At 39.6% G+C, this 14,319-nt stretch overlaps 4 protein-coding genes across 6 annotated transcripts in view; 1 reads left to right on the forward strand and 3 right to left on the reverse strand.

Annotated features, from left to right (window-relative positions):
• Positions 1–1,869, reverse strand: part of LOC131670826 (FK506-binding protein 5-like) — a 33,323-nt gene extending 31,454 nt beyond the window's left edge. Inside the window, exon 1 of the mRNA XM_058946773.1 lies at positions 1,758–1,869. Within this exon, the coding sequence (XP_058802756.1) occupies positions 1,758–1,835 (78 nt within the window). The 5' untranslated portion in view covers positions 1,836–1,869. The remainder of the gene's footprint in view (positions 1–1,757) is intronic.
• A 2,573-nt stretch (positions 1,870–4,442) lies between these two features.
• On the forward strand, positions 4,443–9,243 carry LOC131670816 (mRNA (2'-O-methyladenosine-N(6)-)-methyltransferase). The gene is made up of 7 exons (XM_058946764.1): positions 4,443–4,629; positions 5,046–5,328; positions 5,407–5,562; positions 5,638–5,786; positions 5,860–6,601; positions 6,664–7,286; positions 7,564–9,243. The coding sequence occupies exons 2-7, from the start codon at positions 5,071–5,073 to the stop codon at positions 7,910–7,912; spliced, it is 2,277 nt and encodes a 758-aa protein (XP_058802747.1). The 5' UTR covers positions 4,443–4,629; positions 5,046–5,070; the 3' UTR covers positions 7,913–9,243.
• Positions 9,244–9,618: 375 nt separating this feature from the next.
• LOC131670839 (2-oxoglutarate and iron-dependent oxygenase JMJD4) lies at positions 9,619–11,363 on the reverse strand. Its single transcript, XM_058946811.1, has 5 exons — positions 11,231–11,363; positions 10,921–11,150; positions 10,528–10,825; positions 10,186–10,456; positions 9,619–10,093 (listed from the first exon to the last, which is right to left on the reverse strand). Coding segments are annotated over exons 1-5 (1,215 nt in total). The 5' UTR covers positions 11,233–11,363; the 3' UTR covers positions 9,619–9,679.
• A 121-nt stretch (positions 11,364–11,484) lies between these two features.
• On the reverse strand, positions 11,485–13,789 carry LOC131670785 (alpha-methylacyl-CoA racemase). Of its 3 annotated transcripts, none has more exons than XM_058946698.1 (6): positions 13,265–13,789; positions 13,001–13,096; positions 12,797–12,932; positions 12,569–12,712; positions 12,255–12,501; positions 11,485–12,170 (listed from the first exon to the last, which is right to left on the reverse strand). In XM_058946698.1, exons 2-6 carry the CDS (start codon positions 13,043–13,045, stop codon positions 11,660–11,662), a joined length of 1,083 nt encoding a protein of 360 aa, XP_058802681.1. In that variant the 5' UTR covers positions 13,046–13,096; positions 13,265–13,789; the 3' UTR covers positions 11,485–11,659. The 3 variants fall into 3 exon arrangements, with proteins under 3 accessions (XP_058802681.1, XP_058802680.1, XP_058802679.1); XM_058946697.1 differs by having other exon boundaries at positions 13,001–13,131; XM_058946696.1 differs by having other exon boundaries at positions 13,001–13,131; positions 13,209–13,789.
• Between the last annotated feature and the right edge of the window lie 530 nt (positions 13,790–14,319).

Below are 14,319 nucleotides of genomic sequence, written 5' to 3' on the forward strand. Positions count from 1 at the left end.
TATTAGCCGACGTCGAGGTGAAGGCAGCGTCAGCTCCCTTGCTCGTCAATGGAAAACTGCAGCCGAGGAACGCGCGGGGGCGTGCGTTGCATGCGTCGCCGCGCGAGCTTATCGAACGCCGTGACATCGACGACGCAGAGACCGAAGGCGCGAGCAATTCGAGCGATCGACCAGGGAAGAATGCCGATCGCCGAGCGTTCGCGCGCGGTGAGAGGAACGCCTTTGATCCGCGCCGTGCGCGCGATCTCGATCGAGAGCCAACGCACGCGAGGTCGACGTATAACGACCTGCTTCGATTAGCGTGCTCGCGGAGGATGAACCGGCGTGCGATCGCAGTTGCGGGACGAAATCGCGACCGAGAAAGGGGACGAGGCCACGCGCGTGCGCAGATTTATGCGGGAAATTCAGATTGCGGCGAGCGAATAAATCAGCGAGCACACCGCATGAAATCGAAAGTTGGTGCGGCGTAAGCGTCCGCGTCGCGGGAATAAGCGAGGGGAGCGAGTGCCGCGTAGAAGGGCGAAATAAGGGCTCGGCGATGCAAAAGAAGAAAGACCAGTCGATGGCCGTGGCCTCATCGATCAACGTCCTTAGCACACGGCGGAGTCAGCGTCTCGTCGATGACATTAATGAGAAAGCATCGGAGATGCTCCGCGGCGGGAAAGTCCTTACAGCTTTCCCGAGCGCCACGGCGAGCTCGCTTCTTTTTCGATGCCTGATGTCGAGGGCTAGCGAACCGGCGAGTCTCGGCGTCTCGTTGCAGGATCGCTCGATCGTAACGGTACAGGCGCAAGCAGCCTCGCAGGGCGAGCCTTCCGCCCGCGTCGGGCAGCGATTACGAGCGCCAAGAGTTCAACGGGGCCGAGCGTGCGTTCATCGGACGCGTGTCTCTCTCTCTCTCTCTCTCTCTCTCACTCGAGAAAGCACGTTGGTACGCGACAAGCAGCGCGTTTCCGGCCCGGGAGACCAACCTCGAGAGCCCCGGCGCGCGTTGGTATACAGCGCACACGCGTCCGGATACCCGCGCGACTTTCTCGTCTCCTAGACACACCTGTCACCCCCGCTTCCTCCAAGCGCTGATAGCGCGCGTCCGCCCCTTTATCCGCGCTCCTCGCTCGTCTGCCCATCGCCGACAATGGCGAAATCGCCGAAGCAACGCGCTCATCGGAGGATCGAAGACAATGCGGCTGTTTTCATATTCAGAACATCGAAGGCTGCTCGTGACTGCGACCCGCTTAGAAAACAATGAGATGCTGACGAGGACGAAAAGCCCGCCTTTCCAGCCGAAGGTCGCTCTTATATCGTATTCCGGTCGCGAGCGCGCTCGTAGAATGGAAGCGTCGCCCGCGTCGCGCGCGCGTTTCTTCGGGATTTCCGAATAAGCTGCGCGAGATCCGCAAAGCGTGGCTGTGGCGTAACAGGCCTGAGCATCGTCGGCGACGTTTCGGGCGAATCGCTGATGCGTCGCTTCAATCCCCTTGAATCCCCAGCAAGCGACGTACGCGCTTATAGGAAACGTGACATTGCGCGCGCGCAGTTTCGACGATCGAGGGAGACAGACGGCAAGACTCGGCGGGTGAGCTCGAGCGATCACGGTCGCCCGCATGATGCGCGTCCGCGCACCTCTTTATCAGGCTCGGGTGACGCTCGGTTTCGCAAGAGCCTCCCCGCGCGAGATCGTCGCGCACGCGACCGAGCAAGCTGCTCGCAAACGTGGAAGAGGGAGCGACAGATCGGAGACGCGGACGGGCGCGTACCTTGGCACTGTTGACGCTGACAGACTCGTGGCCGACGTAGAACACGGAGCTGTGGCTCTTCTCCTGGCCGAACCGCATCCTCGTGGTGCCTCACCGGGACGCTCTATCTTTCCGCTCTACTCCTGCGCAGAGGTGCGATGCTTCACCGGTTGATCCCGATACGGCTGGTCGTCCGGCCTCGAGAGATTCATCGTGGCGTTGCTCGATGCGTGGCTTATCGCGCACCCTCCACTCGCGCGCGTCCAGTGCGCCCGCTGCCGATCGATAAGCACACGGCTGGCTTGCAGCGGCGATCCCGCGGCGCGCGCTCAAATTGGCACTCGGCGAACGCCAAATACAGACGACGGCCACTTGACCGTCCGAAAGCGATGAGCCGTGTAGCCCACGCGAGTACGAGAAAGGAGCGGGACTCGCCGACGTGCGTGCGTGCGTGCGTGCGTGCGTGCGTGCGTGCGTGCGTGCGCGCGTGCGGCCAAGCCGCTGGTCCCCAGAAAACTGAAAAGCGCGCCGTGCGCGCCTTTAATCGTTCGCCGGCCGTACCGGAGCTCCCTCTCTTTCTTTTCCGCGCTCGCACGGCGCGGCACACGCGTGTCCCGTCCCCACCTCGCGGCTCTCGTTTATTCGTGCACTCCACCGGAGGCCACAGCTGCGCACCTGTCGTCGACGCCGCGGGCATGTTAATTCGAAGGGGGAGGGATATTGTCGACAATATTGGCGAGGGTGCACGACGCGGGCAACGAGAGACAACTATACTTTTCGCGAGCAAACAATTTTCGACGTTTTCCGTATGCGAGAGCAGTGACGACGCCAGCCGAGCGCGGCGATAACTCGAACGAGCAATATAACTTCGATTAAAATCGTAACGGCAAGACCTGTTCTAATTATTTGCAATCGTTATTATTCGAGCAACAAAATGAGAAAGGATAACTCGGTATTCTTAGCTCAACTGCAACCTAGTTACTCTGTCTCCTTAACGGTATGGCTTTGAATTTCCAAGTACCCCCTCCTTTTTTCTAATCTGATTCTGATAATTAATGCAACCCATGTATCATATCCAAACGAGTGTCACTTATCAGCTTGGCGATCTCGAAAATTTCCTCTCGACGCTCGTAATTTTCCTCGTCGAAATGAAAATCCAATCGTTTCGCAAAATGCGCGCATTGATTTTTTCATTCCTTCAGCGCGACGCCACTGAAATTGAAAATAGTTTTAATTAACGTTCTGCATTTTTCTACGATGCAAATTGAAGATAGTTGCGCGCGGGATTTGCCGACTTGGATGTTACATCAGAAACCGTATCTCGCAATACGGCCGATGATCGAGCCATACGTGACTTTCGTCATGCAAAAATCGTTTCGAACCACGTGTGAGTTGGAACGAGGCGCCACGTCAACGGTGTCTTCCACAACGCGAGAGCAAGACCAAGAGTGTTTTGCGCGCGCTGCAAGGAAGAGGAAAGAGTAGAAAGCCACGGCCAGTGCACCCGGATTAATTAGTCGTGCGCTACTCGTGCATTAATTCGCTATTCATCATGCGTAGCAAGCGGCGCGATCGGCAGGCGTAATTACAGCGCGCGCCGGTGCAACAAGAGGGGCAGATTTCACGCGAGGGAAATTTCGATGCGGTCGATGATAAAGACAGGAGAAAGACGCAATCGCTATCGAGTTTCAACTCGATATAATCAATTATACCTTACGACATCGCGTCAAATTTTACTTCCGTGAGCAGACTGCCGGACCAGTTAACACTGTATCATGAGAAGATGACAGGCGTGTTTTAAGTGGGCAAGATCTTTAATTTTCAAGAACAGATGATGTGCAGTTTATCTGTACATCATCTTCGATCGTCGTATACCAACAATATTTTTATTATCAATTTTGCAGGATCGATCATCAATCGGCTCTATTTTACACATCAATACACGTAGTTCAGTTTACCCAAGATCAATAAAAAAAAGTCACTGGCTTTCTGTAACAAAGTGGATGTCGTCGCATTTTCAGTAAAACGAATGTCCTTATAATATACAAAAATATTTATATTTTTTAGTCGATTTTCGATTATTTCGAAACAGTCACAAATCTTCCGGCTTTTAATCAAATTTTACAGACTTGACTGATTCAATAATTAGTCTTGATCATTAGATACAATGAAACGTAATGAATACAAATTATTTGGAAAGATTCATAGTCCGTTGCCCGGTAAACCTCAAACATAGCAATTAATATATATAATTGTGTAAATAAATTTGCTATACCTCACCCTTGTTTATTATTATTTCAAGTTGTAATTGTACAAATATTACTTGCTATTACTTTGTTTCGAATCAGCACGTTATTTACACTTATTTGACGGCTTAAATGCTCTCTTTCCCATTGTAAATACGAACCAAATAATCCCGCCACTGATGTACCGTGGCTATAGTGGTGCCACTGGTAGAATCAAGGTGAAGCTTCATAAGCGCTCACTACATCAACTATAAATATCAATTATTACTTGTTTTTTAGTTATATATTTTCTCTTCTTTTACATTATCGCGTACTTTCGTAGATTTTTAGTTCATGCGCGTACCTTATCTGCCTTTACGACGTGATAGGAAGTTTCGTTCAATTACCGATAAAGAAGTTGCCACGCAACTGGAAAAAAAGAGCAGCCGCTGGGAGGCGAAAGCTTCGCCATCGCGTCATGCCTGTCTCGTTTGGAGCGCGTGGTAGTCGCTCTCTCGTCCGTAGCCGCGTTTTTTCCTGTATAGCGCATCAGTTGCGAGGAAATGGCGTCTCAGAGGTGGAGTTCGTTTGGTGAAGTTTCCGAAATGATGAATGAATTCTGAGTTTCGCGATGAATTGCCGGGTAAACGTATGACCATTTGATTACGGTAAGTCTCGGCAACGTGCACGATTGATTTTTACCAGTGCCGACCGCGAAAATATCGTGAAATCGATACATTCCATTAACGCGCGCTTCGCATGTAAACAAACGCGACTCGCCAAAGTTCGTAGTGGACCGCTCGGATCCGCAATTTTTATCCGATTTTCGCGTAGTCTGCGTGTTTACAAACGCTCGCCACTTTTTCAAACGCTTCTTTACTTGTTTGTCCTTAGACAATTCAATGGTGATTCATTGCGAATAGTGAAAAGAACTGTACATTGTCAGAAATTACTTCCTAAATAGTCATTTGATCGTTAGATAATATTAAATCAATTATTGCGCAGAAAAAAAGTGGTGGAAATTTTTCTGCAACTTACATGATTTTTAGATGCATACCTCCTACAAATACCTTTTTTTGTACAGTAACAGTACAAATTGATGTTTGACAATGAATGAGGTGAGTGGTGGAAAACAAGAAATGGCTAGTACATCCGCATGGGATTCAATGATGAACCAACCAGTGACTACAATTCCATCGATGCATCACATGAATCCACCACTGACTCAAGATGCTAGCTCCCCAGCTACCCAAGTTATAGTTCCTACTCCTGTTAAATTGCAACCACCAATATTATCACCACCTCCCATAGGAGGCGAACACCTTGTGGTAATGCCTCATGTGCAGCAACCGGGATTAATGGTTCAAGTATGTTAAAAATCAAAACTGCAGTTTGATCTTTTCATTTATAAAATTGCAAATATGAATACGCCTATGAACTTCTAGGGCCCAGCTCCAACTGGTTATCCAGATGGAGAGCTATCATTGGAATTACAACAACAAGGCTGGAAAAAGTTTTGGAGTAAAAGGGAAAGTCGACCTTATTTTTGGAATAAATTAACTGGGGAATCATTGTGGGTTATGCCATCTTTGAAACCTCAGGTAATATATTAATGCATTCTTTATAACATTTTTTAAATAATTGGATAAACACTGATTGTCTCTAAATATTTCAAGTTTGATCCACTTACTGATCCACTTGGCATTGGTGTACCAACGATACCAGGTAATGGACAGATTCCTCCTGGAACACCAGGTGTTCCATTGAAACGTAGAGCATCAGAAGATGGAGCAGTAATGCCTACACCCAAGAAGTTTATTTTAGCGTAAGATTACAGTTTATTTAAATATTTAAATTCAATATCACATTAATTTACCATTGAATAAATTTTATTACAGAGGACCATGGGATCTGGAAGTTCCAACAAATGTTATAATCTATGAAAGAGCACCAACAAATCTCTTACATGTTCATCCAGAGGTAGAGGCACAAAGATGTGGCTTACTAGCAAAGCTTCGTCAATGTTATCAAGAATTATGCCACACGAGAGAATCTATCGATGCTCCTAAAGATTCGTTTAATCGCTGGCTGATGGAACGAAAAGTGATAGACATGGGAACAGATCCACTGTTACCAAGCCAGTGTTTTCCAGAAATTTCCATGTCGATGTATCGTGAAATAATGAACGACATCCCCATCAAGCTTGTGCGACCAAAGTTCACGGGTGACGCAAGAAAACAACTGTCACGTTATGCGGAGGCAGCGAAAAAAGTGATAGAATCGAGAGAGGCAACCCCAGAAAGTAGAAAAGTAGTTAAATGGAACGCCGAAGATACTTTCCAGTGGCTGAGACGAACAGTCGGTGCAACTTTCGACGATTTTCAAGACAGGCTGGCACATCTAAAACGTCAATGTCAGCCTCATCTGACGGAAACTGTGAAGTCTAGTGTAGAGGGTATTTGTTTAAAGATATATCATTTATCAACCGAATACGCTAAGAAAGTGAAGGATAAGAACGCGCAGATACTTAAGGATAGTAATTTAAGCGACGCGATACCCGTGGGTCCACCCCCAAGTACGCAACGCAAAGTTTGGTGCTACCCAGTGCAATTTTCTCTTCCAACGCCACGGCTTCCACAGGTAAACATAACTTTGAAACAACGTCAAATAGCGTCGACGGTTTGTTAATTAATGAATTATAGGTGGAGTACCTGCCCGAAAGGGAACAGACGATAATGCGCTATCACGGTGACACAATGTACATAAACAACATGCACCTGACTAAGCTGGAGCATCTGTATCGATACAACTGTTTCGACGATCGCAAGTTTGAGATGTTCTTACCGCGGGTCTGGAGTATGCTGAAACGGTACCAGACCTACCTCGGCAGTACGGAAAGTCAGGCGACGCAAATGGCACTGCCGGTGACAGTGTTCGAGTGCCTTCAGAGATCGTTCGGAGTCACTTTCGAGTGTTTCGCCTCGCCACTCAATTGTTACTTCCGTCAATATTGTTCGGCCTTCGCCGACACCGATTCCTACTTCGGTTCGAGAGGACCGTTTCTCGATTTCAGGCCTATCAGCGGTAGTTTTCAAGCGAATCCGCCCTATTGCGAAGAACTGATGGAGGCAATGGTTAATCACTTTGAAAGGTTGCTGGCTGACTCGACGGAACCCCTGTCGTTCGTTGTATTTTTACCTGAGTGGAGAGATCCAGCACCCAATGCGCTTCTCAAGCTTGAAGCGAGTCATTTCAAGAGAAAACAGGTCGTTGTGCCGGCCATGGAGCATGAGTATAGACACGGATTTCAACACGTCCTACCAAAGTACATATTAATAATTCATAACCGTCTTTCGTTGCTCGTTATATCGCCTAAATTTACTTTTACTATTTCCCCTGCTAAAACATTAGTCACATTCAAGCGGGAATATCATTCGAAGTTCTTCATTGTAATTGTCAACAAGACATTAAAAACAAAAATTATTATTGCACGTCATTACTGCAGCATTCACTCGCAAAAGAGATATTTTATTGTACTACACAATGATGTCGACCCCCAAGTACGCAACATAACTTTCTAAATTGTTTTTTTAAATTCACAGAGGTGAAGTAAACATCAGAGCAATCCATGGAACCCTCGTGGTTTGGCTACAAAACGCCGCAGGGAATGGACGTTGGGGACCAACGGAAGAAAGAGTCGAAGCTCTTTTGGAAGCTTGGAGGCCAGGTCGTGAGCGCGAACGCGATCGTCAAGAATTATTGTCACCGCCACGACAGACGCCGGCGCCCTCGCAAACACCGACGCCTCAACCAACAATCGCGTCACCCGTGCCGGTGAGCCCAGTTACAGCCACGATAGCACCAATGCCGATAAGCTCCGCGCCAATTACGGCTCCACCGAATACTACGATCACGACGCCGCCAACGATGATGACATCACACACCATTTGAGAAGAGGCCTCGAGTGTCACTAAGGCACTCGATAAGGACAAAGATAAAGACAAGGAAAAAACCTGCAACTAAATGTTTCGCAGACTGTAAATGTGTTCGGAGACACTATTTTTTCATAATGGGAGTCTGTTGAGTGATATTTCAAACGTGAATTTCTTTTACAAACGTTCGACTAATATAGGTTCAACCGTAACATCGCGTCGTTTACGGAAATAGATGATGATGTTCTCATATAGTAATTGATAGAGAATTTCGACTTCACGCGCCTAAAATTTGTCATCCAATGAAAACAAAAATGTTTATTGTTGCAGTTTTTCTTAAAATAATAGTGTTATTGTAATGTAAAGTCGATCGATGATAATCGAATTGTCACATAAGCTCTATGATTTTTTACAATGGCGACGACTATGACGACGTCAAAAATTTAAAATGTTTTGTTACTGCAATACCTTGAGTTATAGTATATATTCGATTCGATTTCAATGATTTACAAAAATAGATAGATACTTCTGGTCACAAAAAAACTAAATATATTTTCCTATACTTCCGTACTATTGAAAAGGTGAATGCATTTTTTTTGTGTATAAAATTAAATTTTTGAGAAATATTTATCGTAAAGAAGTACGAAAGCTATAATGCACCTAGTTTTTATAAAGCACCAAGAATGACCAAAATTGAATATTTACTTTAAAATACAGATGTACTATGAATTTGTGTCATAAAGTGAATTCACCTTGAAGTCATTTTGAATTTAATTAGGAAGTGCCGTAAAAGTGATGATTTCTAATATCTATTTCATGCAAAACGTTGAAGCGCATATCATAGTTATTGTCGAGGATCGATATATTCACCTCAGCACAAAATTTTTATGTAACAGATTTTGAAATAGCATATATGTAAATAATGCAATGTTATCTTGAAAAAAATTTCATTTATCAATTAATTTTAGACTTGATAGTAACTTCATATTCATTATGCAAAGCACATCTGCTTTTAAAATACATATTTTGCTTTAATATAGAATAAAATATATATCTTTAAAAAATAGAGAAGCTATATACAACTTATAAGAGTGCAAATTACGAACTTTAAAATCTCTTATAGGTTTTGTACATTTTTATTAGGGTGATATGTTGTAAATATATAAAGTACAGTGTAAATATAAAAACAATATGTATTGTACTAACATCTCGTGTTTTCATGATTTTTTATTAAGTTCATTTTCTTTTTAATTTTGTATTTATTTATCCATTTGACATTTTCTTTCATTTGCAATTGTTTCATTTTTTCTATCAATAGAAAACACAAATAAAAGTGGCATATTCTTAAAATTGTTATTTGTCTCGTACATTATCACAACATAAAATATTTGGAAAAACGAAAAATTAGTATAGAGTAATCGAATTTCCGCGAACAAATCAAATTTTTAAATTAATTTTTATTTCACTTCTGAATTGTATTAGTTTTAATTTGCTACAAATACCGCGTTAAAAGTAACTTCAATCGTCAATTTAATCTATATCGGGGTTTTCCCGAACCTCTTGAATCAGAAATTGTTAAAAGTAATAGAAGTGTCTTTCCCGAACACGTTAAAAGTACCAGGATGTTGACAATTTTCTAGAAATTTTAAACAAAAGATCTCAAACCAATAAGGACCAACGGAACTACGAATTATTACAATGAAAAGGCATGTAATTTTAAAAAGGTAACATTTACTATTGAAAAATAATATTTTATTTAAATAACATTGATTTTATTTATTAACTTTTATATAATTCTGTCGATTAATTGGACAGCTTCGTTTTTCTTCCAAAGTAAAGTGTCAATCTTTTTTTCTTTAGCATCGCCTATCAAATTTTTAAGTACTATTCTTATTTGTCGAAGATCAAATAAACAATGATTATTTCCAAGGCACCATTCATCAAAACTCCTCACAGTCACATTATTTATCACAGAGTTAATGCGTTTTTCAGCAATAAAAGATATTAATTCATAAAACTGAATATAATTCATTCCAAAGGTTGCTTTGAGCATAGTTTGGCAATGCATAGCCCAGTCATCCATGTCTTTACAATCTTCAATTTCATGCATTACTGCTGTCAATTCCTTGTGTAATGATTTCCATACATTTAATATATTACAGCCATTTATCCAGTTATGATTTATTGATATTGTATCTTCCTGAAATTAAATAATGACTTAATTCCTGGCAGAATATAAAATATTTAAAATAATATAAATTCTGTTAATAAATTAAATTATAAGATCACTACCAAATTCCAAACTTGATGGTGCCATCCTGAAGGTACAAATATTATTTGACCTGTATCCTGAATTATCTCAATTCCGTTTGATAATTCATTGTTCATGTCATCATACTTGGGCTTATTATTCAAATCTTCTGAAGTAATATCGTATAATAAATCTCCATTTTTATCACAAAGATAATTTTCTTGTCCAGGTGGAAATAATAACCAGCGTTTTTTTCCAATAACATTAGCTGACCAACTGTATGATGTAAAGACATCAACATGAAATGGGGTCCTGAAGATCAAATTTTAAATATTAGTTGGAGAAAAATATGAGAAAAATAGGTTTAGAATTCAATAACTGACCATGATCCTTTCGGTCCCATATAGACAAACATATAATCATCATTTAAATTTGGATGACCAATGTAATATTCATTCAACCAGTCTGAAGCAAAATACTGAGGTACATTGTAAATTTGTAAGTTTGAATTAGATTTAATACAATGCCAGTCTTTCAAATACAACAGATGCATCTTATTGGAGTAATTGTGATTGCGATAGTCAACCCAGTAGTTAATGTAAGCTTTAATTGACATGTTATTTTTACATTGAGCATTATAATACCTTTTATTACAATCAGCGATAGGAACTTGAGAGTCACCTAAAAAATAATGAATAATAAAAAACGAATAAATAAATAAGTATAAACTACATTGTAAATTTTTTTTGAAGTACAATGAAAAAAAATTCATTTACCAAAACACTCTTTCAACCATCCAAAATTTGGCGCATTATTTTTGCTCCAATTTCGTCTGCTCGGCCAACTTTCTGTTATTTCGCAATCAAAGATGCAAGGTCTATTTTGAATTAAAAATTTTTCAAAAAATTCGTTGTAAGATATGGAAGGGCTTGTTTTCGGGATGGTATTAACATTTTGTTGAAATTGAAGCTCAATTTTGTCATGGTTTATTTCTATAAATGAAGTCCTGTAAATCAGTGTATCATAGGTTATTACAACAATTTCTCGAATATCATTTAATTACTCCTATAAATGTAAAATACTTACATTTTAAAACACAAAGTCGAATTCTTGCAGATATTAAATTATAAACAAAAATAAAAACGAGAAATAAAAACATGAATAAATAACAAAAAATTATAAAGGTCTAGTTATAAGTTACTTCATGCATCCATGTTTGAATACAACTATAGAATAAAAAGTAGGGGTAAAATGAAAACTAACAGTAAATCATTGAAAAAAATATAATAACCCAATAAAACCACTTAGAAAGTCATATATACTATCTTTTATTAAAAAATCACAAATATCATGATACAAAATATAAATTTCGAATATAAAACAAACATAAATTCAACAATCACTTATACTTCTACAATAATATCAAATAATTCAATATTTTTGTTTCTTTGTAAAATTAATATTGCTCAAACGCATAATATTAAAATTATAATGAACTGTCAATATGCCTCATTATCAAAGTTTTGAGTTTTTCATAGCTTGCTCAACTACTCCATTTTCGATAAAATTTTTTATTTCTTTTTGACTGTATTTGAACTCACTTAATATTTGAACCGAATGTTCACCAACATGTATGTTAGGACTTTGAATAGAACATGATATACCAGGTGTTCGAGAAAGACGTGGAGCTGGATTTGGAATTAACAGATCATCTTTTCCCATGGCAAAACTATTTTGAGAACGATTATGTACATGAGACGCGACGTTATCAAACGTTAAAACTGGTGTTACACAAGCATCAGAACCATCAAATATTTCACACCACTCTTTTTGAGTTTTGGTTTGGAAAATTTCAGTCAATTTTTCTCGACCTTTTTCGAAGTCGGCGAAATGTGGTAAATCATCTTCAGATAATTCCAATTTTTCTAACAGTACAGCATAAAATTGTGATTCTAATGCTCCTACAGCCATGTATTGCCCATCTTTAGTTTCATATGTATCGTAAAAATGTGCTCCAGTATCCAATCTAAATATCATTCCTTAATTAATTTAGTATTATATTGATAATAATTGTTTTATATCTATTATTGGAATTTCCATATAAGCTCACATATTCTTTCCTCTTGGTTGACCCCAAAGCCAAGGTAGTTTTAATGATTTGTAAAACCAACTTCCTAGATAGGCAGCCCCTTCAACCATAGATGTATCTATTATTTGCCCTTTTTGACTAGTGTTTCTTTCATACAGAGCCATAACAATACCAAATGCACACATTAGCCCACCACCTCCAAAGTCAGCAGCGAAATTGACAGGTGGTGTAGGTTTCTCTTTATATCTTCCAAATAGAGATAATAAACCTGTAGTGAGCATTTACTTATATATTTATTACAATTGCTATAAATTAGTTCCAAACCAATTTCATACCTGATAAGCCTACATAATTAATATCATGACCAGCCATTTTTGCATAAGGACCATCTTGGCCAAAACCAGTTATTCTAGCATAAATTAACTTTTTATTAGTAGCCATAAGATCTGATGGACCTAGCTTTAATTTTTCCATTACACCTGTGAATAAAAATGAGATAAAATAACAATTTAATTTTTTTACAATCCAATACATTTCCAATCAAATTTCTGTAAAATGCTGACCTTTTCTATAGGGATCAATGACAACATCACACTGGTTACACAGTCTTTTAAATATATCAACACCTTTTGTAGATTTTAAATTTATTGCTATTGATCTTTTACCATTTCCTAAAGAATCAAGTTGAGCAGTTCCAGCCTACAACAAAAATTTTAATGATTAGTTAGGAAATGAACAGGATTAATTCATTTTTTTATTATCCTTACTTTGTCAATTCTTATGACTGATGCTCCAAAATCAGCTAAAACCATACCACAAAAAGGAGCAGGTGCAAGTCCTGCTAATTCTAAAACTTTTACTCCCTTTAAAGCCATTACAGTTATTAGGATAGATAATGCTTGAATAAAATGAAATTTGTCACTGATTATCTATTATTATTATTTTCTACTAATAATGAATTAGTATATAGTTTACATTAAACTTAAGAATCCTCAAAAAAGTAAAGTAAATTAAAAATTTTATGTCGCAACTTTAGAGTATAGTATTGTATTTAGAGCATAGCTGTAGTTATATTTCTTATCAGTGCATCCAAGTAATGGAGCACAATACAACTGTTAGAAATACGCCAAGTCATTGGTCATCTTCTCCATTGCAAAATGACAACAGAAAATAATCGGCACTCCGTCAGACAGTTTTATCTCTTTGATTTATTAAGTTCACAAGTAAAACAAGTTAGTTTGAAATGACATTTGATTTATATGGACAAAAATCGTTTCAAATTTCTCATTGGCTTGAATCTAACATTCTAACCATGGAGACTACATACAGGAAACGAAACGCAATGTATAAGAATTCTCGAGCCTATGCGTTTCGTTTCCTGTATGTAGTCTCCATGCTAACTACTACTACTACTATACTATACATATGAATGAATAATCGAGATATTGTATAGTTCAGTAGACTAAACGTGCAGATATTTATTAGTCTCTACGTTTTGAGTTTATTTTTTTTTCTTTTTTGAATAGGTAAAGTGAAATACACGTAATATATAAAATAATGATCTGCCAAAAATGTTGCTGCGTTTGCAAATGTAAAAGTACCAAATACAAATGTCCAAAGTGTTTTCAATCATAGTGAGTTTACATCTGAGTTTTTATGTTACATTTTTAACATTACATAAAAATTATTCGTAAAATCAATAAAATTTAAATAACCTTATATGTCAATTAAAGCTTACATTATACAAAATATGAAGTAGTGTTATTTCACATTCTAGTATTTAATGGAATAACCTTCATTTTAATGTACAATTTTTGTTTTCAGTTGTTCCGTAACTTGCTGTACAAAACATAAAGAGAGTTGTGTAGAAAAATCTGAACACAAAAGTGATGAAATAATTGAAAATAACAAGTCTACTACTCACTATGGCTTTCCTACAGAAGATACCGTTCCTATTGAGAAACTTGAACAACTTCGTTACAGTGATGAAATAAAAAATTGTTTAAAAAATCCGCAAGTTAGAGATATTATTAAAGGTGTTACAAGTAGTAAAGATCCCACAGAGGCCATAGCTAAAGCTATGACG

This window comes from Phymastichus coffea, unplaced genomic scaffold (assembly GCF_024137745.1).
Source record: "Phymastichus coffea isolate CEN01 unplaced genomic scaffold, Cenicafe_Pcof_1.1 PCOF00116, whole genome shotgun sequence".
NCBI classification, from domain to species: Eukaryota; Metazoa; Arthropoda; class Insecta; order Hymenoptera; family Eulophidae; genus Phymastichus; species Phymastichus coffea.

Coding starts and splice junctions, on each gene's coding strand:
- LOC131670816 (XM_058946764.1), top strand. CDS start 5,071: ATGAATGAGGTGAGTGGTGGAAAACAAGAAATGGCTAGTACATCCGCA. Junction 5,329..5,406: donor AACCGGGATTAATGGTTCAA/GTATGTTAAAAA, acceptor ATGAACTTCTAG/GGCCCAGCTCCAACTGGTTA. Junction 5,563..5,637: donor TGCCATCTTTGAAACCTCAG/GTAATATATTAA, acceptor AAATATTTCAAG/TTTGATCCACTTACTGATCC.
- LOC131670839 (XM_058946811.1), bottom strand. Junction 10,826..10,920: donor ATGGTTGAAAGAGTGTTTTG/GTAAATGAATTT, acceptor ATTATTTTTTAG/GTGACTCTCAAGTTCCTATC. Junction 10,457..10,527: donor ATGGGACCGAAAGGATCATG/GTCAGTTATTGA, acceptor TTTGATCTTCAG/GACCCCATTTCATGTTGATG.
- LOC131670785 (XM_058946697.1), bottom strand. CDS start 13,108: ATGGCTTTAAAGGGAGTAAAAGTTTTAGAATTAGCAGGACTTGCACCT. Junction 12,713..12,796: donor CATTGATCCCTATAGAAAAG/GTCAGCATTTTA, acceptor TTTTATTCACAG/GTGTAATGGAAAAATTAAAG. Junction 12,502..12,568: donor TAATTATGTAGGCTTATCAG/GTATGAAATTGG, acceptor TGCTCACTACAG/GTTTATTATCTCTATTTGGA.